The sequence below is a fragment of the Copadichromis virginalis genome, linkage group LG8 (assembly GCF_057382275.1).
Source record: "Copadichromis virginalis isolate Kocher_CV1m ecotype Utaka linkage group LG8, C_Virginalis_male_GT1.1, whole genome shotgun sequence".
In the NCBI taxonomy this organism is placed as follows: domain Eukaryota; kingdom Metazoa; phylum Chordata; class Actinopteri; order Cichliformes; family Cichlidae; genus Copadichromis; species Copadichromis virginalis.
The window spans coordinates 29,552,847-29,579,205 of NC_140625.1; the positions used below are offsets into that span (position 1 = coordinate 29,552,847).

Here is a 26,359-nt window from a genome sequence, read left to right on the forward strand (position 1 = left end):
ATTACTAATACAAAGAGGAACTTCTTTTCCTACAAATCAAAGCTCCAGCAACACTTGCAGTTTAAAGAACAGTTTTGTTACTTGACCTTTTGGATGTTTTACTTTTAAATTTTGTTTCCACGGGGTGTAACGAGGACTTCCCAATCCACGGGTTTTAAAGTTAACACTGCACGTTAACTTCCTTTGTTTTCTATGTTTGAATCCAGTTTACAGTGAACTACCTGTACAAATAATGGTTAATTTTTTTTAGCAAAATTAAAATTAAGCAGTTTATCATCACTGTTCGGTGTTTTAAAAAATGCCCACAGAGTTGAGCAGATATGATTTGCTATTTAAAACTTTTCCTATAAAGACTTTATTTTCTACTCACACGTGTTCTATTTAAAGTGCTGACTGAATCAAAACAAGCTTGATCAGGTAATAAAACCGGTCATTAACCATGCTCTTCTCCCTGCACATTAGAAGTAGTGCTCATTTCTATACTCAAGCCCCCTCTCACTTTCAACCCGTCTCATGATATTGAATAAAATATATGGAATATTGCTGGGAAAGAAGAATTTGTTTACCCATGAATGTTATATTGTGGGCTCCATATGACCCCATTTATTCTGTGCTCTTTTTTTATACCACCAGCTATAAAAAACAATATATATATTCATGTAGCCCTTTCCGCCGGGGTTACTTGCGTAGTAGCATTCCAACAACGCCCTGTTTTCGTCCCTTGCCCACCGATGCCTTCTTGTTCCAGTAGCCCACTTTTCGTCAGGGTGCCCTGGTTCCTCAACACCTGACGCGGACCTTGTTGATCCGGCCGGCATGCCTTCATATTTATCTGTCTCGCTCATGTCTGCGGTAGGCTTGCTTAGCATAGGGGGTCTAGCCTTAGGACCCTTACTGGATACAGACGCCCCAGGCAGGAATCGAACTTGCGATCGGAGATCTCTGTCCAGAAGAGCGCAGTCCTGGGAACAGCTAAGATACTGCGCAGGACCCTCAAGCTCCCAGGCCTCTGGTAGAGGACCCGAGCTTGAAGGATAAACCGCCCGCAGGGGCGTGCTGGGTGTTTTTATATATATATATATATATATATATATATATATATATATAAACACAAAAAAGGTCCCAGTGGAGTGGAGTTCTTCAGCTTTTAGAAATTCCTTTCAGTTCTTCCAGTAAACAAACAGTAACGTCATATTTTCCAAGGAAGCACGAGTACTCCAAACACAGACACGGGCAGGAACTTTGAATTAAACTGGAGCATTTTCAAAGAGGCTGAAGAGTGAAGTCAGTGCAGAAGGGCTTTACTTGGACACTCTCTCTAGTGGCCAGTAAGGAGGCAGTTGGAGAATAGGTGTGACTGTGTAGAAGTCAATAAGAAAACAACCCAGCTAAACACCTTCCTGATGAGTTCATGGTTTCAGTTCCACCATTTTAAATTATGGTTCCCATTACTGTCAAAAAGGACAATAAAGCAGGCCATGATTTAGGGCAGGCCTACTATTAGTTCAGTCAGATGCACGATGATGACGGCCAAAAAGGCTTCAAAATGGGAGCCAGCAAACCAGCGAGTGACAGCAGGGAGACAGTCTAACTATCATGTATACTCCCTATGGTTAAAAAAAACATACAGGGACCTGTAAAGGTGTAAAAAAAAAAATCCTTTTTCAGGATTTTCTTCACCGGCTCTGCACTGGACAAAAAGGAGGTCAACAGGGAGGTCAAGATAAATAAAAACCATAAAAACTGCTAAACTGGAGTATAAAAACACACTTGAAAAAAAAATTCACCACAGGGGACCTCCACTCAGCCTGGCAGGGCCTCAAAACCATGGCCTCTGTGAATACTGTGGTCACCAGAGATGGGCAGTAACGCGTTACTTGTAACGCGTTACTGTAATCTGATTACTTTTTTCAAGTAACGAGTAAAGTAAGGGATTACTATTGCAAAATCGGTAATTAGATTACCGTTACTTTCCCGTAGGAACGCTACGTTACTGCGTTACTAAAACCGTGATTTTCCTGCAAGTGTCTCACGACAGTGACGTAAGCGAGTGCGACGTTAGTGACAACAGCTGTGTGCAGATCAACAATGGATCATATATCGAGTGCAGAGAGAGTATGAGCGTGCAGCGTTTAAAGCGTGGAAGTACTGACCTTACTTTGAGTTTGATTCCATAAAAAGTGACAAAAACATTAGTGTCCGCTGTGCGTGGGAAGAAAACTTATTTTTACAGCGAAAAAACCCTAAACTTCCGAGCAAGCACCGAGTAGCTACGACGTAATGGGAAACTCACAGAGAAACTCGCGGATTCTTCCACTGACCGCGGCACACCTGCACCAGGGTAAACCTCCGCCTACCCCACTCCTGCTTTACAGGTGAAAATAGAGCAACAGGACCGCTGAGTCTTTGACTTTATTTATTTTCTGCTGTGTTTTACTTGCATCTATTTGAAAGACTGAGTGTAAACACACAAAATATTTTATTTTATGAGCTGGAATGTGCAGAAAATAGGTTTAAATGTTAAACTAATTTCTTCAAGTCAGAGAATGTTGCAGATAATTAAATCTTTGCTTGATGCTTAAAGTTAAAAGATTAAAACTAATAAAACAAGTTTTAAAAAGAGACTTTTCCATTTGATTACATTTTGTATGATGGATTATGCAGAAAAAGTAGAATTGGGCTGAAAGATCTATCACTTTATCACCTCTTCAGGTTGTAAATCGTGTTTTTAAAAAGTAACTAAGTAACTAAGTAATTAATTACTTTTGAAAATAAGTAATCAGTAAAGTAACAGGATTACTTTTTTGGGGGAGTAATCAGTAATTAGTTACTGATTACTTTTTCCAACACTGGTGGTCACCACCCCCAGAACCATCCAGGTGGAGGGCAGCAACCCCTCCTCCCTCCCTGACGACCTCAACGCTTTCTACACCACGTTTAAGATGGACAACATGTCCCAGCTTGAGGAGTCCAGATCCTCACTCAAACCTGGCAGCTCTGCACTCAGCTTCAGGACTGAGGATGTGGTGAGAGCCCTCAGGAGGACCAGGGAGAGGAGCTCACCCGGCCCTGACAACATTAGCAGTCGAGTTCTGAGGCCCTTTGCAGGGCAACTAGGAAGTGTGTTCCGGACTCTATTTCAACACTCAGCTGACAGTCACACCGTCCCCCAGCTGTGGAAACACTCCAGTCATCCCCATCCCCAAAAGAAACAACCTAAAGTCTCTGAATGATCTTCGTCCTGTGGCCCTCACCTCCCTGGTGATGAAGGCCATGGAGAAGATCATAAAACAGCACATGGTAAGAGCAAATGACCCCTGATGGACTCACTCCAGTTTGCTTACCGTGCACGCAGAGGTGTCGATGATGCAAAAATCTTCATCTTGGACTCCATCCACAAACATCTGGAGCTCCCTGACTCCTCCGCCAGACTTCTTTTTGCTGGTTTCTCATCAGCGTTCAACACTCTGCAGCCTCATATTCCAGCCTTTAAACTTTCCACCCGATTTCACCTGATGAGCAGCTAATCCTGTGGATATTGGACTTTTTGACCAACAGGACTCAGAAAGTTCGGGTCAACAACTCTCTCCGGTCTCCGTTCCACCTCCACTGGCTCCCCCCAGGGCTGTGTGCTCTCCCCCCTTCTCTTCATCCTCTACACCGATGACTGCAGATCCACACAGCCCAACTGTCACCTGGTTAAATATGCTGACGACTCAGTTCTCCTGTCACTGCTGTCAGGCCCCTCACAACACCACGGGTCCACTCTGCAGGAGTTTGTAGAGTGGTGTGACAGCTCCAACTTGAATTGAACGTGAGCAAAACCAAAGAGATGGTGGTGAATTCTCCAGTAGGCAGAGGGATCTGGCTGCTTCAGTCACCACCACCATCCACAGGAAGCCAGTGGAGGTAGTTGAGGAGCACAAATACCTGGGAACCATCTTTGACAACCTCCTGAAATTCTCTGCCAACACAGAGAGATTCTCAGGAGGTGCCACCAACAGCTATACCTCCTTAGGAAACTCAACTCCTTTGGAGTCAGCACAGCCATCATGATGACTTTTTACTACGCCTTCCTGGAAAGCATCATGACCTCCATCAGCTGCTGGTTCCACTCCCTCAGCCTTCATACAGGAACAGACTGCAGCACACCGCATCAGTGTGCTCTAAAATCATTGGCCTACCTGTCAGAACTCTGGCAGGTTTTCAGTCAACAGGCTCTTAGACAGGCAGCCAAAATCATCAACGACCCCTCTCACATTCTTCACCCCGCATTTCAATGGCTCCCCTCTGGGCGACGCCTCCGATGCATTTCCTGCAGGACAGAGAGGAGGAGGAGAGCCACCTTTGTCCCCTCAGCCACTCTGCTTTTTAACTCCAGCCGATAAGAACATTTCCCACACCCATAAACATAAACTACTCTACACTCTTCTTATACTACCGACACTTTATTCACTTTTAGTCACTTATAGTTATTTATTCACCTTTCAGTCACTTTGTTGTTTGTTAATTGCCCCTTGGGGATAAATAAAGTCTTCTGATTCTGATTCTGAAAAAGGAGAAGCAGTTAAACAGGGTCCTCCCATTTTCCTTTGCTGTTTTCTCACAGAGTAAATCTCCGAAATCCACGGATCAACTTTAAAGTGATTTGTGCTTTTTCTCTGCTGTTGGAAGGCACGATGTGAAATGAACCAGAGTTTAAAGAATATCCAATCCTAATTTCACTTGTGACAATTTTCAATCATTGGTTAGTCATTTATGCGTGCAGTCATTTACAAACTGATGCAAACCTTTCAGGAGTTTAGTAAAAGTACCAGAACATAACACATTCAAGTGCATATCAAGGGTGTGAGAGTAACATAAGATGGAGAAGACTAGTGTGTCTGGCATTCGTCAACATTTGTCCCTGGAGTGAACACCACCCTTACGCTAGCCTCGGTCAGCTGGATCTCCACCTATCCCACAATCCCTCGCTGCAGGTCCCTACAGAATGAACTCTGTGCTCTTTAGCTTTCACTCTCTCCCACAAACATCTGCCTGTTGTATAATAATGTCCAGGCAACCAGCCTACACTGCTGTTTGTTGGTATGTGAGGCATGCAAGAGCACAAAACCCCAGTGAGAATTCTCCCCTCTCACTCTGATGCTTTCTTTCTCCTTTTTGCTCGTATGTGACAATGGTCCTTGTTGTGTGTTAATGGGCTGATGCTGCCTGATAAACTTATGGCACTGGAGTGTGGTGAGACTTTGTGGATCGAGCCCACGCAAACGCGGGTCTGCAACAAAGCACAAATACACCGAAATGTAAATGTTTGCTCGGTTTCACGTCTGAATGTAGTCGAATAAAAAAATAAAATCCTGAAGGGTAATTTTATTTTAATAAGGAAGAATTCTGTTTCTTATTCTTTATGATGCCTACACAATATACCTTTAATGATAGATGGATGCAACCCGGGTCTGAAAAGTCAGGTCAATTTTTACTTACAGAAAAAAATAGATGGACATAGTAGCGTAGTGTCACCTGTGGTTTTGTTCCACTTCACTGCCTCCGCTCAGCTACACAAAGTGGTCACACACATAAACTTAGGCCTTGCTGGCATGCCAGGGGATAGGTTCTGAAAGCTGTTTACCCACAGCACGGTTGATATGGGGGAGGAAAGGGTCTACAGACAAAACTGTGTTTTACTACCAGGCTGTAAACCTGCTTTTTAATGCTGTAATGCGTTTTATCACAGGAGTCCATGGAGAGTGACTCAAACAGCCACTGAAGGAGCTGCAGTTTTTGGCACTTCTTTGTTGGCAGACTTTTTCAGCCCCCAGAGGTTATCGCTTGGACTGTATAGAAACCTGCAGGAAAGGACTTCAGCAAACACTTTCCTCAAGAGTTTTTATGTTAATCACTCATTTCAAGGCTTTCTGAGTTCAACAAGATGTGCTTTTTGTAAATTGTGGTCCCCGTTAGCCGTGTGATTGACAAGTTGTTATGGTCTGATCATGCAGTGTCGCTCTTTTGTCAGGTAGATCCTGGTCACATCTGGTTTCAAAGACGTTCCTGATCACAGTTTCCAACATCTTTTATATACAGTCTATGATCTAGACAGGCAGATTTGGTTTCATGGCATCAAAAGCAAAACTTTGGCAATTAAAACCAAATTCATTTGTATACAACGTTGTGCGCGTTAGAAAACACTCTCTTACTTATTTCCTATGATTTTGGAACCTGATCCTTTAAAGCAGGCGTTTTTTCTTCTGTAAATAATAGGAGCCATATGGTTTGTATTGTAGTGGCAGTCAGGGATTCATTACTGCACCTTGAGGACTGCCTCACCCAGTGACATCATTTGGGGTATTTGTTTTTAAGGGAAATGAGGTAAAGAAAATGATCCGTCTCGCTCCATTTCATGTTTCTCACGTTTCTCATAATTTTAGTTTTCAGTTATTTGCTGCCATTTCATCAAGAACAGGTCTCATTTTACTCTAACGTTTCTACTTCAACTTCAAACTTATCTGTATATCTTCCTACAAACGCAGTTTAGAAAGCTTTTTCATGAGGATAAAATATTAAAACTATAAAAGAAAGAAAGAAAGAGAGAAGAAGAACATTTAATTACAAAAACAAATAAAAAGCATGAAAAAACTACAAAGGAAGAGCAGTGACTGCCACAAAATGACTGAGGAAGCGAATGAAGGGGCTCCAAGAATGAAAGCTCCTGACGTTACTTTCAACACCGTGCTGGTGTGAGTCTCAGATTTCTAATGTCTGATAATTCCTGAGGGCTGAAGCAGGAGGATTTCAGCCAATATTCCCATCTCTTCTGTCATCCTGCAGCGCTGTGGGGCTGTGCTTGGACTGTGTGAATAAGTGGAGTTCCTAATGAGACACCGGTATTGCGAGAGCTTGGCTCAGACCAGAGCCCAGTTTCAAGGACCCGCCCTGATGCAGCTGTTGTGCATTGCAGGCTGCACTGTAACGACTAATGGAGCTCACACCCACTCATATTACACATGAGAACAACTACACACACACATAAAAACACAATGAGGAATTGAAGCAAAAAAAGGGAGATGTTCTACTCATTTCCCGCTTCTTTCATCGCTGGCCTCGGCACAGTTACATGATTCACAGCTCAAAATGATCCTTATTTATCTCATATAGAACATATAGCTGCTCTGTCGTCTGTAGCCAAACAAAAAGGATGGTTAAACGTCATAATTGGCTTTAAATGATTATCCAAGGACAGCACTACAGCTCAGCACCTGCAGAGAGTGAGCCATGATGCACTGGACTGTTAGGGGATAATGGGAATTCCATTTGGCCATGATTGATTTTGCCAACGTGCATCTCGCTAAAGGCTTCCCGGCTGCTGGGGTTTTTGAGCCTGATGCATTCTTATCAACATGCTCAGCATCTTAGTAAGGGCCGGTCAGTGCTGTCAAATGAAATTAACTTATAAATAGGATCTCAGAACTTAGCTCAGTAATGTGGGTTTTTTTCATTTCAAGCACTCTGTGAGCATATTTTTCTGTTCTTATTCTGAGCAATTGTGTTTGGACACAGGACCAAACACAATCGAGCTTACATTGACATGCATAGGGCTACCTTTGTGAGAGTTTTGGATCAATTGACTGATTAAAATGTCATGAAATTTACAACTTTTAGGCTTAGGGTTAAGATTAGAATTAGGTTAGGGTTAGAAACGTAGTCGTGATGGTTAAATTAAGGGCTGAAAGGCCTGGGAATAAATGAATTCATAAAGAGTGCATGGATGCATGAACAGAGAGATCTAGTATTAGTAGAATAATACAAAGACAACCAAACATATGCTGCTACAGCTTCTTTTGCATTGTTGTGAGTAAACATTTACATGTTAAGGAAAAATTCAATCTATTATTTCACATCCACCCTCATACAGTATATATACTCCTACATATATATATATATACAGATACCCCACTATACCTTACAAATGTCATTGCAGCGTGCACACAAACCAAACATGGTGCCAGAGACAATGTGAAAGTTAACAAATGCTTAATATAGTCTTTAAGAGTTTCTTTTCTCTCATTGTTCCGTCAGAATTATGAATATTTGTGGTAAACATGAGGGTGTAGGTGGAACTCATTGCATGCCACAGTTATCACCAAAGCTCAGTTCATTCTTATGTCATGGAGCTCACAGATAATGGCTCCAGTGTTGCTGACTGGTCCTAACTGGTGCCATGCTGCCCTAAGCAAAAAGACAATAGTGGCTATTCTGTTATGGCCCAGCAAGAGTGTAAGTGGGTGTAAGGAATGACCAGTCAGGGGAAGGGGACAGGGGTGCCCAATATGGCCTCCACACAGTGACTGGACTGTGTCGCAGTCTGGAGGGGGGAAGATAGCACCACAAAGATCTGTCTGTCTGCCTCTACGCCCAGAATCCAAGTTCCATCGTGGGAGACACAGAGTGAAAGAAAGAGATAGATGGTGAGGGGAGAGGAGGAGATTCTACCCTCAGTCTGTTTCATTCGGTGGAGCTGGGACAGGATGGGGCGGTTGGGCATGTTCAGCAAGCAGGAAGGACGCGGGTCATCGGGGGATGCTGAGAGCGATGCACCGGTGAGCTGGAGGACCGCCACACAGACCGGTGACAGAGACGGCTCGGTAGAGAATAACACTTAGGGGCAGAGTTTGCTTTGTCTGGGCAACAATGGGCAGCATCCACTGGCATGTGCGGATGTTTAGCTTTAGAGGCGGTTAACAGCAATCGACTGAACAGAGGATGGACCCTTCAGTGGCTACTTAACAACCTGGATCTGGTGCGTTGCGTCATATCATTTCTTCATGTTGTACATATTAGTCTTTTGGTATATGTTTCAGGTTTAAGTCCAGTCATTATAATAGAAAGTAGTAAAACCAGGAAATCTTTTATTATTAAAGAATAATCCATTTCATCTGTATTATGATGAAACAGGCAGAGAGAATAAAAAAGATCAAGAAATGTGATCGTGGTAAGATAAAAGATCTCTTTTTGTTCTTTGGGAAATTGTCCCAGGCTCAGAGGAGCTCTCGCATAGATGTTTTAGAGAGGTTAATAAACTTATGATGAACTAATAAAACAATAAAATGCATTAAAGTGGGGTAAACTATTAAAAAAAGAAAAAACAGGAACCCCAGCAAATGCAGATGTTTTTTTGAACTTGCAGATGTTAAGAAATGTTTAAATTAAGAACATTTTATTCAGTGCTTCCAGGTGTAAGACGTCTTTCAGAAGCTTTTAAATACTACTTTAATTAAATATTAATCTTTTTTAAGTTGAAAACCTTTTTAAAAAGGCATTCAAGTGTAAGACGTGCACTCTTCTTCTATTTATAATTGTTTAATGAACACTTAAACTTTTTTCGGCATTTGGTTTCCCTCCATTTTCATATAGTCGATAAGCACTCCTTCTGTCCGAGCCCCGTTTGAGTGGTGAAATCCATCAGTGCCATCATGATTTTGTTGCGTGATAATGGAACATTAAATGTTTACATTGCATTACATTCTAATGATAATGTACTTTTGATCCAATATATCGTATGTACTGTCCAGTGAAGAAGAACCGATTGTATTTTTGGAAATGATTTGTGTTTAGTGGATTTTACTTTACTTGACCCATCTGACTGACAAATACATATAACATTAAGATTATTAGTTTTAGTATGTTTAGTGTGTCAAAATTATGTAAACTGCACACATGGAATATGCATGTGCAGTTGAAATGGGGGAGTTGAAACTTTAACGTGTGTACAAATAATTTATGCCACTTACAGGTGGATTCATTTTACATATCAGTGACAATCTTGTTTTTTTAGTTAAAGAAATTAAATGTTACCACTGACACCAACTTTCCACAAGGACAGCTGCAATTCATCACTTGTACTTTCATTTTTTCTCAATGAGCGCGGTTTAAATAGTTTAAATCGTTGACGATAACGCAAAGAAATTTGTAGAAAATGGACAAAAACATGCAAAATGTTTAGTGCTGTGAGTGACCATGACTTCAGTTCAAAGGCTTTTGATTGACACTCACCAATCTCTGTTACATCTTTTCTCTTTTTCTCTGTCTTATTCAGTCCAACTCCTGAAATCAACAGATCTCAGCCGCCACAGTCTTCTCTACCTGAAAGAGATTGGGAATGGCTGGTTTGGGAAGGTGAGCCCACTTCAGAAACCTCAATCTTCATAAAAACCTGCTGGTAATTTCAAATCTGTCGCTCCCTGCCGGGTAGATGAAACGCAGCATCGTTGAGACTCACATCATGGCTGTTAGTCTTTGCTGTGATCCCGGCTCCTGCTCGGAGCGGGAGTCGGTTAAAAATGTCCGACACGCTGCGTTACCTGAAATGTCTGAGTGTGTAATGCCAGCCCGATCCTCTCGCCTTTGATGTCAGCTTGTTCCCAAAGTGATAGACTTAGGCCTTGAGAACAAATTTTACGCTGCTAAATTTTCAAAGTAATAGCCCTCCTTGCAGCCTAAACCTTCTGGTGTGTTAACATGTTTTTACAACCAGATAACATGTTGTTGTCATTCTCTCTCGTTTCCCCCTTCTGCTTCTTTGTCTGCTTCTCCTCCTTTTCTTATTCATACTGTTCACTCATGAATATTCATCCACCCTCCTCATCCTTGTGCACCGTCACTGGGTATGTCCATCTGTTTGTGCGTATTATCTGCACTGCTGAACTCCCGCATGCCTGCTTCATCTCGTTTTGTCTGTCTTTGTGTAATGGTACTCCCATTGCATGTTTAATGTGTTTGCTTATGTGAACGTGGCCATCCTGTCTGTGTGCTTTCCCCTGTATGCATTTGTCTCTACTTGTTTCAGGTTCTTCTGGGGGAGGTGAACGCAGGCCTGAACACCACCCAAGTGGTGGTCAAGGAACTCAAAGCCAGTGCCAGCGTACAGGACCAGATGCACTTCCTGGAAGAAGCACAGCCTTACCGGTACACCTTCACCTCCCTCACATGTGTCTGTAGTTTATTCTTACATGGACAATTTAAGCAGTACATGTAAAATCTACAGTCTAAAAGTACTGATTGAAAGGGCAGAAGTAGTGCTTACATATGTCCAGTCTACATTTTAATAAAGTCTCCTTAACTGAAGCTGGATCAGGTAAACCTGAGCCACCCCTGAGCCCTGAGCATCTCTCATGTCTTTGTCATTTTTGTGTCCTCTGTCCTGACGTTTTAGTCCATTTTTGTTTGTCGTTTGCTCCTGGTTTCTCTCAATTCTCTTTCTTGTCACCCTTCCGGGTGTTTGAGGCAGACATCTGCAAATGTTTTATGTTCAAAACTTGAGATAAACTTATAAAATACTGACGGGTCAGCTTCCCAGGATCTATGAAACTTGCTTTTACTTGCTTTTCTGTAACTTTTATGTATAGCATCATGCTTTTGTTTTCCAATCACAATCAGTCAAATATTTTAGTTAAAACTAAGGATGCATGTCTTTAAATATACTTAATAAATACTGTAATATATAATTATTCATCCTAATAATTAATCCTTTATTTATCCCTGCAGAGGGATTCAGGCATTATCTGGGCAAATTATACTTTATACTTCCTTGGGAATACAAATGCAATGTAAAGCCAATACAATAACTCTGTCATAAACTCTTCTTTTAAAAATTTTATACTTTTTCCATTTTTGTTGGAAAAAAAAATCAGACTGAGGTCACGGTGTTTATATTCTAACGTGTTGCTGTTATTTTGCCCCTTTGTCGTTAACATAGGTTAAAATCTTCTCAGCGGAAATAACAGTAACACATACAAGCTTGTAAAAGTATAATAATGACAGACCTCTCGATGGATTGCATTAAAGTTGTTAAAGGTGATCGGTGCATAGAGAGTATCATAAGAATAATAAGTTAGAATAAATGTATGCCTGGTACATGTGCAAGAATAAAATGCAGATCAAGGTTAAAATCGAATCAGAGTAAAAGAAAAAACACTTTAAATGTACTTTAAGGTTAAATGGAAAAAATAAAAGCAGAGTATGAAGAATGAAAAATAAATGATATTACCACAAAACAGTACTTGTTAAATTAAGATGGATGGTGTCTCAGCGTGGTTGTCTAATATTTTCTTGAATACTCAAATATATCAACCATATCTCAATACCAAAAGTATTTATACCCATGTAATACTAAAACATATACTCGTGTTTAAAGGTGATACATAATATGTGCATGCTGAGATCCTGTTCTCTTCTGCTCTCCAGTGCCCTCCAGCATCCTGCTCTGCTGCAGTGTCTGGCCCAGTGCACTGAGATCACTCCCTACCTGCTGGTGCTGGAGTTTTGTCCACTGGTGAGTATTCAAAGCCATGAGACAGGTGCACAGAGACACTCTTTAAATCATTGTATGAAAAAAAAAATACAATACCAAATCTCAACTGGGGATTTTATTTTGACGATCCCAGTTTAATTTAAAGGGTTTAATATTTTAATAAAATCACCGTGTTTAACATTAGTTTATTAATGTCCTTGACAACTTTTTTGACTGTTGACTTTAATCCAAATTCTGTAGTACTTCAACTGATTGAAAGCATTTTAGTAATTTGTCATTGTAGAATGTTATATTAACTGTCTAATAAAATCCTTCTTGGCAGCTGCTGTAAGTATTTGGCAGACAAGCTTAAAGTGAGTCAATTTACACTTGTGCCACTCCAACCACTTCCCAGAATCCTTCACCGTGATTGGTTTAGTAGATTACACACAGATATTTATAGTGAATAATAGTAAAACCAAGAGCCTCCTGCCACTTCTCATCTTTTATTTTTATTCCCACTGTAGGTTAAGTGCAGGTGGGTAGTTCCTCTTATAAGGCGAGGTCGAGTGTGGAAATGTTAGCAAAAGCTAAACCAAAAACATCCCATTCAGATCTAACTTAGAGGAAACTTTGCAATTATTAGCATCAAACTTGTTATTTATTATGTAGACTCCAAACAGTCTAAAGCTTTAAGACAAACTAGAATGAAGACTGCCAAGAAGATGATATTTAGTCCAAAGAGAAGCTTAATTCACTCAGATGGCCGGATTTCTCGGCTCATCCCTAAAATCTCTAATTATCCATTTCCATAAAGAAAAGTGAAGACAACAAATTTGCTAGTTCGTCTGGTCTTCTCCTGTGCAATGTTCCGGTTTCTGACACCAATCAAAGTTTACATGACTGGACAAAGACGACGCAGTAAAATAGTAAGACTGCCCTCCAGTGGTCATACAGATGTTTTATAGCTCTCTTTCATGTGCAGGGGGATGTGAAGGGTTACCTCAGAAGCTGCAGAACCTCTGAAACCATGAGCCCAGAGCCCCTGATTCTTCAAAGGATGGCCTGTGACATTTCCTCAGGCCTCCTGCACCTGCACAAACACAACTTCACGCACAGGTAAAGAGTCGTTTCAGACTTAAGCCTGAGAAATCCGACTGCTGTCACTGATGCTGTTCAGTCAAGCAGGCAGTCTCTGTTTACCTCTGTTTACCCTATAAATAACACAATTATTCTATATCATCAGTCCTCTTTTAGCTGAAGCAGTTAGTTTTTTGTATGCCTCAGTTCTGCCCCAGCACAGGCCCCGACTCACCTTCAGTCTGATCTTAACCAGAGACTTTCAAAATGCAGACCAAAAGGTGTGACTCTCGTAAATGCCTGTATTTTTTAAATATTTTAAAACGGTCCAGACTGCTATGACTTTATTTCCAAATCGTCAACGTATTGTGTTAGAAAGACATCGGCTAGGACTAGCTCTCGTACATATTTCTAAAACGAATTTTTACCAGAAGGTGGTCAAAGTTATTAATTTGTATTTACCCTGGTGGCCTGGAAAAGAGAACTTCTTTGGGAAATGCAGAAGTTAGAAGAGCAGTCGCACATGTTCAAAAACATTTCTACCCGTTGGTGAAATGCTGCCAAAAAGTTTTGAAAGCTTGCAGAGAATATTTGCACAAAGTGACCCGACTACCACTCTTTTGGTGTCCAACAGATACTCAGGTTTTTGCCCTGATAACGATCATTAATTTAAGAGTCACCATCTGACTCATCTGGTTTCTTGGATAGTAGAATTAAAGGACGCCTTTGATTTTAGCCATAAGGTTATCGTCTCTGTGATCTACAGCAGTGAGCCTGTATATCATAACTTACTGTTCTTCAATACTGATAACAGATTTCAGTCATTGCTGTTCAGTGAGAACACCGGATGGCTTTACTAACAGACAAGATGCAGTCATCTAATGCGGTTTATTTGTAGAGTATTACTGCTGAAGCCTCCAAACTACCTCACACGTGTCCATTCATTTAAATCGGTTAACGTTCAGTGAATGCTTAACCCAAGCTTGATCTGCTTTCAGTTGAATGAATCAAAAGCCCTCCTCAAACATGTCCTTCAAACTTCTTGAAAATCCAGCTTTATTAACCGTTTTTCATATTTGTGTGTGTGTGTGTGTTATTTTTCTGTCTGCTGTGCTCTATTCAAAAAGATTTTTTTTTTTTATTTCAATGAGATTTTTCTACTAAGTATTACAGATATCTCGCTCTGAATTTGAGATTAGCCTTTTGCCTCTCGGTCGCTTCCTGAAACAATATCCTGGTGCTGCCTGAGTGCTCCCTAAAGACTCCAGCATCAGTGATTTTGTTGCAGGCGGTGATCCCTCCTCTCCAGGACTCCAGTTTTTGTATTTTTTCCAATAATTTATTGTTATTTTATCTAGTTTTCATTTCACTTCATACTCAAAAAAAGAAAAAGTTGTATTCCTACAACAGTACACCTGGTTTTATCATCAAAACATACTTAAAGTATTCAAGTCATGACTTTAAATCATGGTGGATAAGTTTACCTATAATAGTATAGATTCATATTTCAAATGCAAAATAAGAAGTACCTGAAGCTTTAAATGACATAAACAATACAAGTAATTACTCTTGTCCTGTTGGGCACTTACGGCAAGGCATTTCCTGTATATTTTATTTCATTTTAGTAAAATTTACTTAATTTGTTTTGTTTATTTTTAGCCTACTGTGAAAACACAGGACTAAATGCTGTTGTTTGCAGGACTTCTAAGCATTTTTGTACATTGATAAAAATGTTCTAGTCTTGTTGTTTTGTGTTTGCTAATGTTAGAGAGACATAACAGCTGTTTACCCCCCTCTCCAGTGACCTGGCTTTAAGAAACTGCTTGTTGACGGCTGATGTCTCAGTGAAGATCGGAGATTATGGTCTGGCCCACACAAAGTACAAGGTACACAACCAGTGTGTTAAATGTGAAAAAGATCAGCAAACAACAAACTGGTCCTGTTGCTCTTTGTAAAGTTTGAAAATATATTCTGTATTCATCACTAGCAGGCAACAAAAAAGCAAGCTCGTTATATAAATAGTCAGTTCCCAAATGGTTCTAAGTTTACATTAATCACAGTCGAGTGAATTTCTGCAGGGTTATAAGAACGTTCTTTTCACTTTTTAGCATTATATCAGAAAAGGCTAAATTGTCCAGCAGGTCATTTAGTTTGAATTTGTTTTTGTCATATTTCTGCAACTTAACAATTTACCTGACCCTCGTTTCAGGACGATTACTATGTGACATCAGACCAGATGTACGTGCCCCTGCGCTGGATCGCTCCAGAGCTGGTGGACGAGGTGCACGGAAACCTGCTGGTGGCAGACCAGACCAAACACAGCAACATCTGGTATCTGATCAATACAAATGATCTTTTGTATTTTGTGAGGACGATCGCTGACATCATGTATAGCCCTTAACCATCATTTTAAATACTGTACCAAGTTACCTAAAACAATCCTTAAGTTAGCTCCAAACTTACTGAGGATGTCACCAGCGTGTCGTCACTCCCAGAAGTCTAAAACAAAATGATTATATTGCATTCTGTTGAATAAGATTTAAATTTTGAAGTTTTAGGCCAAATATATATTATGATAATATTATTGTAATTCTCTATTACTTTTTGAACAGTTTGTAAGACGTGAAATCGCCAGCTCTAACTCCATGGATATAAGTTATAAAGAATGAAACACACAGGAGCTTTTATAATATTAATACACTAACAAACGCTTATATAGTTGTAAGTTTTTAACAGTAGGTAAAAGGATGGACGTTACTGCAGGATTATAAGAAATGTATACATGAAATGTACATGAAGTCACTAATAAGATATATTTAATCTTGTCCTGTGTCTCAGGTCTCTTGGGGTGACTATGTGGGAGCTGTTCGAGCTGGGAAACCAGCCCTACAGACACTATTCTGACAGACAAGTGCTGACCTACACTGTTAGGGAGCAGCAGCTGCGACTGCCCAAACCGCTGCTCAAAGTACCCCTCGCTGAACGCTGGTGAGTCACACATAAATGCAGCAAAAATGGTAAATGGCCTGTATTTGTATAGCACTTTCCTAGTCCCTAAGGACCTCAAAGCACTTTGCACAACCTGTCATTCACACACTGGTGATGGCAGCTACATTGTAGCCACAGCCACCCTGGGGCGTACTGACAGAGGCGAGGCTGCCGGACACTGGCGCCACCGGGCCCTCTGACCACCACCAGTAAGCAACGGGTGAAGTGTCTTGCCCAAGGACACAACGACCGAGACTGTCCAAGCCGGGGCTCGAACCGGCAACCTTCCGATTACAAGGCGAACTCCCAACTCTTGAGCCACGATCGCCCCACAAAACACAACACATAAAGCAACACAAGTAAATCCCTTTCAGGAGGAGGTTTAATGAACTTCCAATTGTTATTCTTTTGTTGTTGCACTATTCTTGGACTCTGTTGCTGTAGCCTTGTATGATTCACAGTTCACAATGAACATCGCAGTAACTTTTTACTTCCATACTGGGCTTTGGTGCAGCTCCATGCCTCAGTTATGGCACGTGTATATATTGATTTTTTGGTTTGGATTATGTTGCATATTAGATTTTGCAATATTATTTTCTGATTTTACGTATTTGAGTTTTTTATATATTTAATTACTTCATTATCACCCACCTACTTTCATTTAATTTTAATTAAACTTTTCTTTCTTTCTTTGTGCCTTGTGTTTTGGGTCTACAGGTATGAGGTGATGCAGTTCTGCTGGCTGCAGCCTGATCAGAGGCCAACCGCAGAGGAAGTTCACTTGCTGCTCAGCTACCTATGTGCCAAGGGGGCCAGCGAGGCCGAAGAGGACTTTGAGAGACGCTGGAACTCCCTGCGTCCCAATACTGGATTCAACAGTCAGCGTGGTGCCTCAGCGATGTCACGGGACCACCCCTCATCAACCACCTCATCTTTCCCACTCTTAGAACCATTTTCTACTGGTGATGGCTACCACTCAGAGTCTGGAGATGACATACTAACAGTCACTGAAACCAGCCACGGCCTGAACTTTGAGTACAAGTGGGAGCAAGCCAGGGCAGACCAGTCATACAGAGCCCCAGACACGTCTAGTACCTTAGGTCAGGTAAACCATCATTGTCAGGAAGCATTTTACCCACCTGGAGGCATTGTGGGAGGCTGTCCCATGGAAAGCCTGAGCCATGGAGTTTCTCCTTCCTACTATCAACCTAAACATCTACACGCTCCAGGTGTACTTCCTGTCCTCAGTGCCCATAGCCCCTCAGTAAACAGTGAATACTACATTCGCATTGAGGAACCAGTAGACTGTAACATTGATCCAGACTACACCATGGTCTCATACAGCCCAGACTACCAGGGCAGCAGTGGGAGCTTCCTGACTGGGAGCGCAGACTCGGGTGAGTGCATGGCCTGCCCATCACAGGCTAAAACTATGGGTCCTTATTGGTCAGCTGACATCCATAAATCTGACATGTATGACTCTAATGACTCAAGTCCCGCCATCTCCCTGACAATGGAACCCCTTTTAGGTCAAGTGTCAGATAACAGCCCCCTACGACCCTGGGAGTCTAGTCACTATGTGTCCTATAAAGATCGAGATGGGGGCTATTATTTTGACCACTCACCACCTTTGGGAATAGATCACTATCTGATCGGAGGTGAGCTCTCCAGAGAGCATCATCAGGAAAGCTGGGGCTCAAGAAGCCTGCGTCAGGCTTTGGGGGAGTTGGAGAACCCACTAGTGATATCCCATTCTATAAACAGTCCATCTCAGCAGGCTTACAGAGACACATACCTGGACACAAGTCAGATGTCCATTATAGGAAAGAATGTCACTGGAGGTTATTATGACATGATGGGTTCCCTGAGGAAGACTATGCCCAGCCACACAAGACACAACAGTAACTCTGTCAGTATAAACATGGAGACTCAGGGGGCTCTCTTCATCGGACACAGAGACAGTGACTCAGAAGAGGAAGATGAGGACATATTTGTTGAGAGACACACGTGCAATACTTGGCCTTCGAAGCACCGCCACAGCAGTGCCGGTCACCAGAGACGGGCAAGCCATAGTTGCCGACAGGACACCTACGCCGATTTCCATTATACAATGCCGAGTACAGACATCGAGGACTCCTGGCCAGAAGGACACAGCCTGGCCTTTCACTCTCTACCCAAACCCATCGATTATCTTGAGCCACACCAGGTCAAAGATAATAGTGCCTGCCTTAGTTTGAGTAAACATCATGCTATGGTGGTGCCCTCGGAAAACTGCAATGCCTACATTTACATGTGCCATGAAGGTGAGACTCAGGTGCCAACATCTGGAGAGTGCTGCCACTCGCACTTTGTTGACCCACTCACTGGCTTGCTTGTTCGAAACACAAGCTTTTGTCAGCTCTACAGTCACACTAACTACAGAGATAAAGTCATTGACATGCCAAGCAATGAAGAGATGATCAATTTATCACCAGCTCCAGGAGGTCCCATCGTGGCCAAATCTGTGGACTGTGGAGAACAGTATGTCGATCTTACAACTGATGATGTCCAAGCTAAAGAGAAGAGGGAGGACGTTATTAAGGAAATCATACAGAAACTGCCAGAGCCTAGAAAAGAAGAGGTGACTCTAACAATGACAAAAGCCACTCAAGCCACTCCACCTCCTGATGATAACACGCATGTGATGGTGGCGGTGACAGATCCACAGTCAGAGATGAGTCACACCAGTGACAGTGGTGTTGACCGTGAAGATTCCAATGTAAGCCTTGCTGACATACTCGACTGCAGTGACGATGACGAAGAGGAAGACATCACAGACGATATAACTGATGTTACTTCAGGCATCTTCGCTGATGAGTCCAGTGAGCTGAATGCTTCTCCCGCCTTCAAGTTGCTACAAAAGCAGGTAGGAACACCCGATTCCATGGATTCCATGGATCTGCCGTCTGCAGCTGGGTCTTGTGAAGGCTCCAGCCCTGCGTCATCCCACCCTTCCAGCTCACCTAAAGCTATGGACAGCGGCTATGACACCGAAAATAATGAGAGCCCCGAGTTTGTTCCCAAAGAACCTCATGAACCTCGTGAACAACCTTTAGGAAAACCTGCTCTTGATGCCAGCCTGGAGGAGGAAGAAGTCCTGGAGGAAGAGGGAATTGAACCTAAAGTGGTGCCCACAGAGGGTGAGTCATCGATGGGTGAAGATTTGGCACTAGAAGCATCACAGGCAGATGACCAAATTCTGTTACCCTTGAGCGATAAGACGCCATACAGAGACTCTGCCTACTTTTCAGACTATGAGAATGAAAAGCAGACTCGGCATGAGGGAGAGGAACTCCAGATGGGGAAAACAGATGAGCAAAACATTGCAAAAGAACCAAACATGCAGGAAAAGAAAGCTGCAAAAAGGAAAAATGATAGAGAGGAAGAACTAAAGGATGTTGTAGTGAACAAGGACATAAAACTTGAAACGAAACAAACAGTAACAGACACAACAGAATTCTCTCCTGCACCAGAGATTGAGGAGTACTTGACAGAGGACTGTTGCGAAGATGAGACTTTAGGACTTCCTCCAGAGCCTTCTGATACTGAGGGAGGACTGGATGAATGGCCATCACAGGAAGAGAGCTCATCCTTGGGAGACTGGGCAGCTGAGGTGGTGGGGGCCATGGAAGAAGCTCTTGGTGCCCTGAATGGAGATTGTGCCACCAACGTAAATTTAGATAAGGAGGAAGCAGATGACATAAAAGACTCTGCTCAAACTTCAGAAACTTCAGAGGAGGCAGCAACCGAGATGGTTCAGAACCGGCCATCAGGCATATCCAGTGAAATGAAACACACCTTACCCAAAGATGAGGTAGCTTTGCAACAAACCTCAAACACCAGACGATTTTCCTCTTCCTCCCCTCCACCTCCATCCACCCCACCGCCTCCGCTCCGTGCAACAGAGGGCAGAGCATCTCCGGCCGACGGGGAGGAGGCCGACGAGGAGGACGGCGATACCGATGACAGCGACGAGTCGGACGAGGAGCTGCAAAGCTACAATATGCAGGAACAGAGCGGAGGGGAAGAGAGTGAGGAAGAGTGCCACCCAGTGCCTATTGTGGTGAGCGACAACAGCGAGGCCCATAAACTGCGAAGCCTGCTCAAGATGCCAGCATTGCTCACTGAGGAGAACCTGGAGGAGGAGCTCGAACACAAGAAGAAAACAGTGTCTTTTTTTGACGATGTTACCGTGTATCTGTTTGACCAGGTGAGTGTCAAAGAGGGAAGATTAGCCTTAATATTGGCTCTATTAATGGCACATCAATAATGTTTATTCTGGTCCACTCACTGACTCTTTTAATATCACAACTGCTAGGAAAGCCCAACTAAAGAGCTCGCCGAGCATGGCTTTCCTTTAGGAGCAGAAGGTTCTCGAACCAAACCCCAAGAAAGGGTTAATGCCTCAGATGACTCTTCAGACGGGAACATTTCGGAGGAGAGTATGTATTATTCTTTTACTTTCAAATGTGCAAATGTGAATATGATTACACACAATGTATTAGCACACTGAAGACTTTCTCATGTTAAGATATCAAACTATTACTTCCTCCCCTTTGCTGTTTTCACTCAGGTGCGGGTTTTGAGTGGGAAGATGACTTCCCCCTACTCCCACTGCCAACATCCTCAGCTGCATCTGAATCCCCTCCACCCCGTTCCATCACCACAACCCCAGACACTAAACCAGCCGTGCAGTATTCCCGCTTTACCGTCTCTCCCTCCAGCGTTTCCCGGTTCTCCATCACTCACATCTCAGACTCTGATATGGAATCTGCAGGAGGTAGGTCACTTCTGCAAACTCACGAGAAACTCATATTTTTAACAATGGATATACATATCTAATTTTGCCTCTGTAAACTATCACAGCGAATTTTAAAATCAATCATCATGTGGACTTTCAGCTTTATTTCAATAGGTTTTATGAAAACGTTGCAGTAAACGTGTTGATATGAAGGTTTTACACTCTGTATTTTTTCTTCCCAGAGATGTCAGATGGAAACTGGCTAGTAGCTGCATCTTATGAGATCACAGTTTTTGTGCATGATCGCTGACAAATAAAGAATAAAACTAAAATGCATCTTTCTGCTGTGTTAGACTTAAACCCAGTCTGGGAACCTGGCCCATTAAAGATGCAATTGTTGGCTGCAGCATATTGCCAAAAGCTGAATTGCCATAATAATGAGAAAATACACTCTTGCCAAATGTCTTTGATATGTGCCAATGTTTTGGGGATAAAGATGCCCAGTGGCCTGTAAAAATGGGTGATGTACATTAATCCTTTCTGTCTCATTGTGTTTCTGCAGGAAGCAGTGAAGATGGAGACAAAGAATAAGAAGCTGTGGATATTTACTGCCTCTTTGTGACAACAACTCGGTCTACTAGCATGACTACTGATTTCATTTTTAACGTCAGGTTTTAGAAACACAAGACAGTGCCTCTCACCGCCTGTGGACACTTTTGAAAGGTCCGTCTCACCACCATGTAGGTCTGGCCTAAGCTGTTTAGAATACTGAAAAGAGAATTGTTAATATATAATATTTCAAGAATATTAATATATACGGTATGTATGATGAGTTTAAGGAACCAGGGGGAACTTGTATGTTGAATCTACATATTTTTTTGGGATTAAAGAAACAATGTGGAAGGACAGACCTTTGAAAAGCGTTACATTTGCCACATCTTTCACTTTCTAATTCGTCATGGGGAGCATTCATAAGAGTGTGGAGCCACCTGGACTTTAAAGAAAGAGGACTGCTAAACTGTTGCTGAGTAAAAGACACAATGTCAACTTTCTGACTTTTCAACAAAGGATCAGCACTTTGAACAAGACTGTACAGCTCCGCAGACTTTATACTTTTTAGGAAATGGTTTTACCTGTATTAATAATGAATATCAAAAAGAATCTTTAAAGTATCGCAAGTAATATAATGTCAGTATTTGGGATCATTCAGAGACGTGCTCGTGTGAAAGATGGAAGCGCAGGGGATCCTAATGGCTGTCTGCTTACAGGATGTTTTCTGTTTTTTGAGGAAACAGCTGAGCAACCTTGACAACCTAATAATTATTTGTGACTTTTTTCATTGTCACATCAGGACCGCGACTGTACTGTTTTACACAAACATCACTCAATTTACCAAACTGGGCGCCAGCACCACAATCGCAGCCAACTCCTCTTTACTGTAAGCATCAGACACAACATTGTGACTATAATGGGAAGAAGTACAGAGGTCATTTCAGGCTGAAGTCTTATGAAAGTTTCTTATAATATAGCAATGCATGGTTTCACATTTACAAGAATTTACGGCTAAGAAACAAAAGGAAAGTGTTTTTATTTTTAAGGCAGGTACACAGGTCATTAAAACTGACATCGACTGAACCTAACAGTGATGTAAGCCAGTAGGGGTGGGCAATATAATGTAATATTTTATCATGATGTGCGTGTACTGGATCTTCAGCTCAAAAATATAGACAAAATGTCTGTTTTGGTTAACCAGCAGATGCCTGACAAATCAAGGCACTTCATCACATTGATGCAAAGATACTGTTAATCCAACATTGCTAGAGAGCAATAATACTCACTGACATGCGAGAAGATGTAGTGCAGCCTACGGAGGTACTGAAGGCATATATCCCTTTTCCACCGACACAGTGTTGGTTCACAGTATTAATAAAAGTAATTGTTTAGTAACAGAAAACTGCTGGGCCTGCTGGTGTCAGTGGTCATGGGAGGGGAATGTACCAAAAACCACAGTTCCTATCATGGCCACTTGAGGCTGGAGTCAGTTCCCATAAACTCCCATGTATAAAAAATTCAGCTTTACAGCCTTAATAAGCACGAGTCCAGCTTGGCACAAAAATGGTTTGGGCCTCTAAAGATAGATTTTTGGTATTGTTGCATTTTTTGTTTTGCTTTTATTAACTCAAGGTCACTGCATGACCTTCACCCCTCAACTGAGTGTAAAACAGCTGGGATGAGTGTCAGCACCTCTAAGTGTGAGTTATGGTTCATTCTCTAATTATCAGGAAGTGGAGGATGAGATGGATTCGTTAAACATCAGCAGTGATGTGGGTGTTGTACTGGGCTGTTGTGGTGAAGAGAGAAGTTTTTTTATTTAAGAGTCTATGTTCCAACCCTCATCCTTGGTCATGTATCAAGGTAATGACCGGAAGATTAAGGTAGGGAATACAAGTGGACACGTTTCCTCTGCAGGGTATCTTTGTTCAGCTTTAAAGATGTGGTTGAGGTCATTTGGATATCCGGTTAGGGGATCGCCTGGGAACTTCTTTCAGGCACACTCAACTGAGAGGTGACACCAGGCTAGACCCAGAATCCAATGGACAGATCTCACCTGACCTGGGAAGGTCTCAGGATTCCCCAGTCCAAACTGAAAGTGATGCTGTGGAGAAGGACAACTTGAATACCTTTGCTTGCTGCCACCATTACAAAACTTTAAATAAGTGGACATGGATGGATGGGTGGATGGATGGATAAATACAGTGGGGCAAAAAAGTATTTAGTCAGCCACCGATTGTGCAAGTTCCCCCACCTAAAATGATGACAGAGGTCAGTAATTTGCACCAGAGGTACACGTCAACTGTGAGAGACAGAATGTGAAAAAAAAATCCATGAATCCACATGGTAGGATTTGTAAAGAATTTATTCGTAAATCAGGGTGGAAAATAAGTATTTGGTCAATAACAAAAATACAACTCAATACTTTGTAACATAACCTTTGTTGGCAATAACAGAGGTCAAACGTTTACTATAGGTCTTTACCAGGTTTGCACACACAGTAGCTGGTATTTTGGCCCATTCCTCCATGCAGATCTTCTCGAGAGCAGTGATGTTTTGGGGCTGTCGCCGAGCAACACGGACTTTCAACTCCCGCCACAGATTTTCTATGGGGTTGAGGTCTGGAGACTGGCTAGGCCACTCCAGGACTTTCAAATGCTTCTTACGGAGCCACTCCTTTGTTGCCCGGGCGGTGTGTTTTGGATCATTGTCATGTTGGAAGACCCAGCCTCGTTTCATCTTCAAAGTTCTCACTGATGGAAGGAGGTTTTGGCTCAAAATCTCACGATACATGGCCCCATTCATTCTGTCCTTAACACGGATCAGTCGTCCTGTCCCCTTGGCAGAAAAACAGCCCCATAGCATGATGTTTCCACCCCCATGCTTCACAGTAGGTATGGTGTTCTTGGGATGCAACTCAGTATTCTTCTTCCTCCAAACACGACGAGTTGAGTTTATACCAAAAAGTTCTACTTTGGTTTCATCTGACCACATGACATTCTCCCAATCCTCTGCTGTATCATCCATGTGCTCTCTGGCAAACTTCAGACGGGCCTGGACATGCACTGGCTTCAGCAGTGGAACACGTCTGGCACTGCGGGATTTGATTCCCTGCCGTTGTAGTGTGTTACTGATGGTGACCTTTGTTACTTTGGTCCCAGCTCTCTGCAGGTCATTCACCAGGTCCCCCCGTGTGGTTCTGGGATCTTTGCTCACCGTTCTCATGATCATTTTGACCCCACGGGATGAGATCTTGCGTGGAGCCCCAGATCGAGGGAGATTATCAGTGGTCTTGTATGTCTTCCATTTTCTGATGATTGCTCCCACAGTTGATTTTTTCACACCAAGCTGCTTGCCTATTGTAGATTCACTCTTCCCAGTCTGGTGCAGGTCTACAATACTTTTCCTGGTGTCCTTCGAAAGCTCTTTGGTCTTGGCCATGGCGGAGTTTGGAGTCTGACTGTTTGAGGCTGTGGACAGGTGTCTTTTATACAGATGATGAGTTCAAACAGGTGCCATTCATACAGGTAACGAGTGGGGGACAGAAAAGCTTCTTACAGAAGACGTTACAGGTCTGTGAGAGCCAGAGATTTTCCTTGTTTGAGGTGACCAAATACTTATTTTCCACCCTGATTTACGAATAAATTCTTTACAAATCCTACCATGTGGATTCATGGATTTTTTTTTCACATTCTGTCTCTCACAGTTGAAGTGTACCTCTGGTGCAAATTACTGACCTCTGTCATCATTTTAAGTGGGGGAACTTGCACAATCGGTGGCTGACTAAATACTTTTTTGCCCCACTGTAACTCCATCTCAATACAGGAGTTTAGGGGCCTAGCTGCTTTTCATACCTTCACCCTCCAAATAAATATCTGTCTCCAAAGAAAGGCATGGTAGAGTGGAAAAACCACAACGCTGTCAAACCTGTCACAATGGTTCTCAAAAGACTCCAAGGCAGAACTGCCAGGAATGCCACATTGGTGGAAAAGCAGTAACAGATACCGCGGTAGAAACATTTTTTCATTGGTGTGTACCATCATATTGCCCATCCCTGCACGCTAACATCTCAAGTTACCCAACAACATTTAAATACTGTCCGGTTTTTGTCTGCACTGAGGTTTGTCTGAACAAATGTGATTTTTGTGTTTGTAAATCAGCACATTATAGATCCAGTATTTCTCTGTTTCTGACCATTTACCCATCATGTTATGTTTGGAACAACTTGTTTGGAGCAGATTTGTACAATAATTCTAGGATTAGAAGTTGAACTGTTGGACTTTTTTCAGACTAACAGGAAAAGACTGTTCAAAATCATTATCACACAAAATGAATCCCTTTGAGCCTCATTGTTGTTAAGTGAGACTCTAATTTATAATAAGCCTAACTGGTCTGATCAGCTTGTTGAAAGGCCACAGAGGGCTGATGTCATGATGATAAGAAAATGCTGTCATGCTTTGCTCTGTTTGTAAAACTGTGAGAAAGACTGATGGGTTGGTGTGTTTGCTGGATGGAAAAGTTTGATTCCACCTTTGAAAGATGCTCGGTGTCTTAAATGTTTGTTTGCCTTCCAAGGCTTTAATATTCTGTAACAGTTTAGCATAGAAACATCTAGATGGCTGTCCGTAATATTTTTGTATCTCAACAAAAATACTTTTTAGAGTATTGCTGTA

General features: G+C 42.2%; 1 protein-coding gene across 2 annotated transcripts in view; it reads left to right on the plus strand.

Moving 5' to 3' along the window:
- The window catches only part of aatkb (apoptosis-associated tyrosine kinase b), a 70,541-nt gene extending 48,054 nt beyond the window's left edge, over positions 1–22,487 (plus strand). For both annotated transcript variants that reach the window (XM_085467012.1, XM_085467013.1), the window contains 11 exons: positions 10,094–10,173; positions 10,844–10,962; positions 12,241–12,328; positions 13,272–13,405; positions 15,168–15,252; positions 15,576–15,697; positions 16,205–16,354; positions 17,072–20,603; positions 20,712–20,835; positions 20,967–21,173; positions 21,697–22,487. In XM_085467012.1, the coding sequence (XP_085323138.1) occupies positions 10,094–10,173; positions 10,844–10,962; positions 12,241–12,328; positions 13,272–13,405; positions 15,168–15,252; positions 15,576–15,697; positions 16,205–16,354; positions 17,072–20,603; positions 20,712–20,835; positions 20,967–21,173; positions 21,697–21,725 (4,670 nt within the window). In that variant the 3' untranslated portion in view covers positions 21,726–22,487. The remainder of the gene's footprint in view (positions 1–10,093; positions 10,174–10,843; positions 10,963–12,240; positions 12,329–13,271; positions 13,406–15,167; positions 15,253–15,575; positions 15,698–16,204; positions 16,355–17,071; positions 20,604–20,711; positions 20,836–20,966; positions 21,174–21,696) is intronic.
- The last annotated feature ends 3,872 nt before the right edge of the window (positions 22,488–26,359 follow it).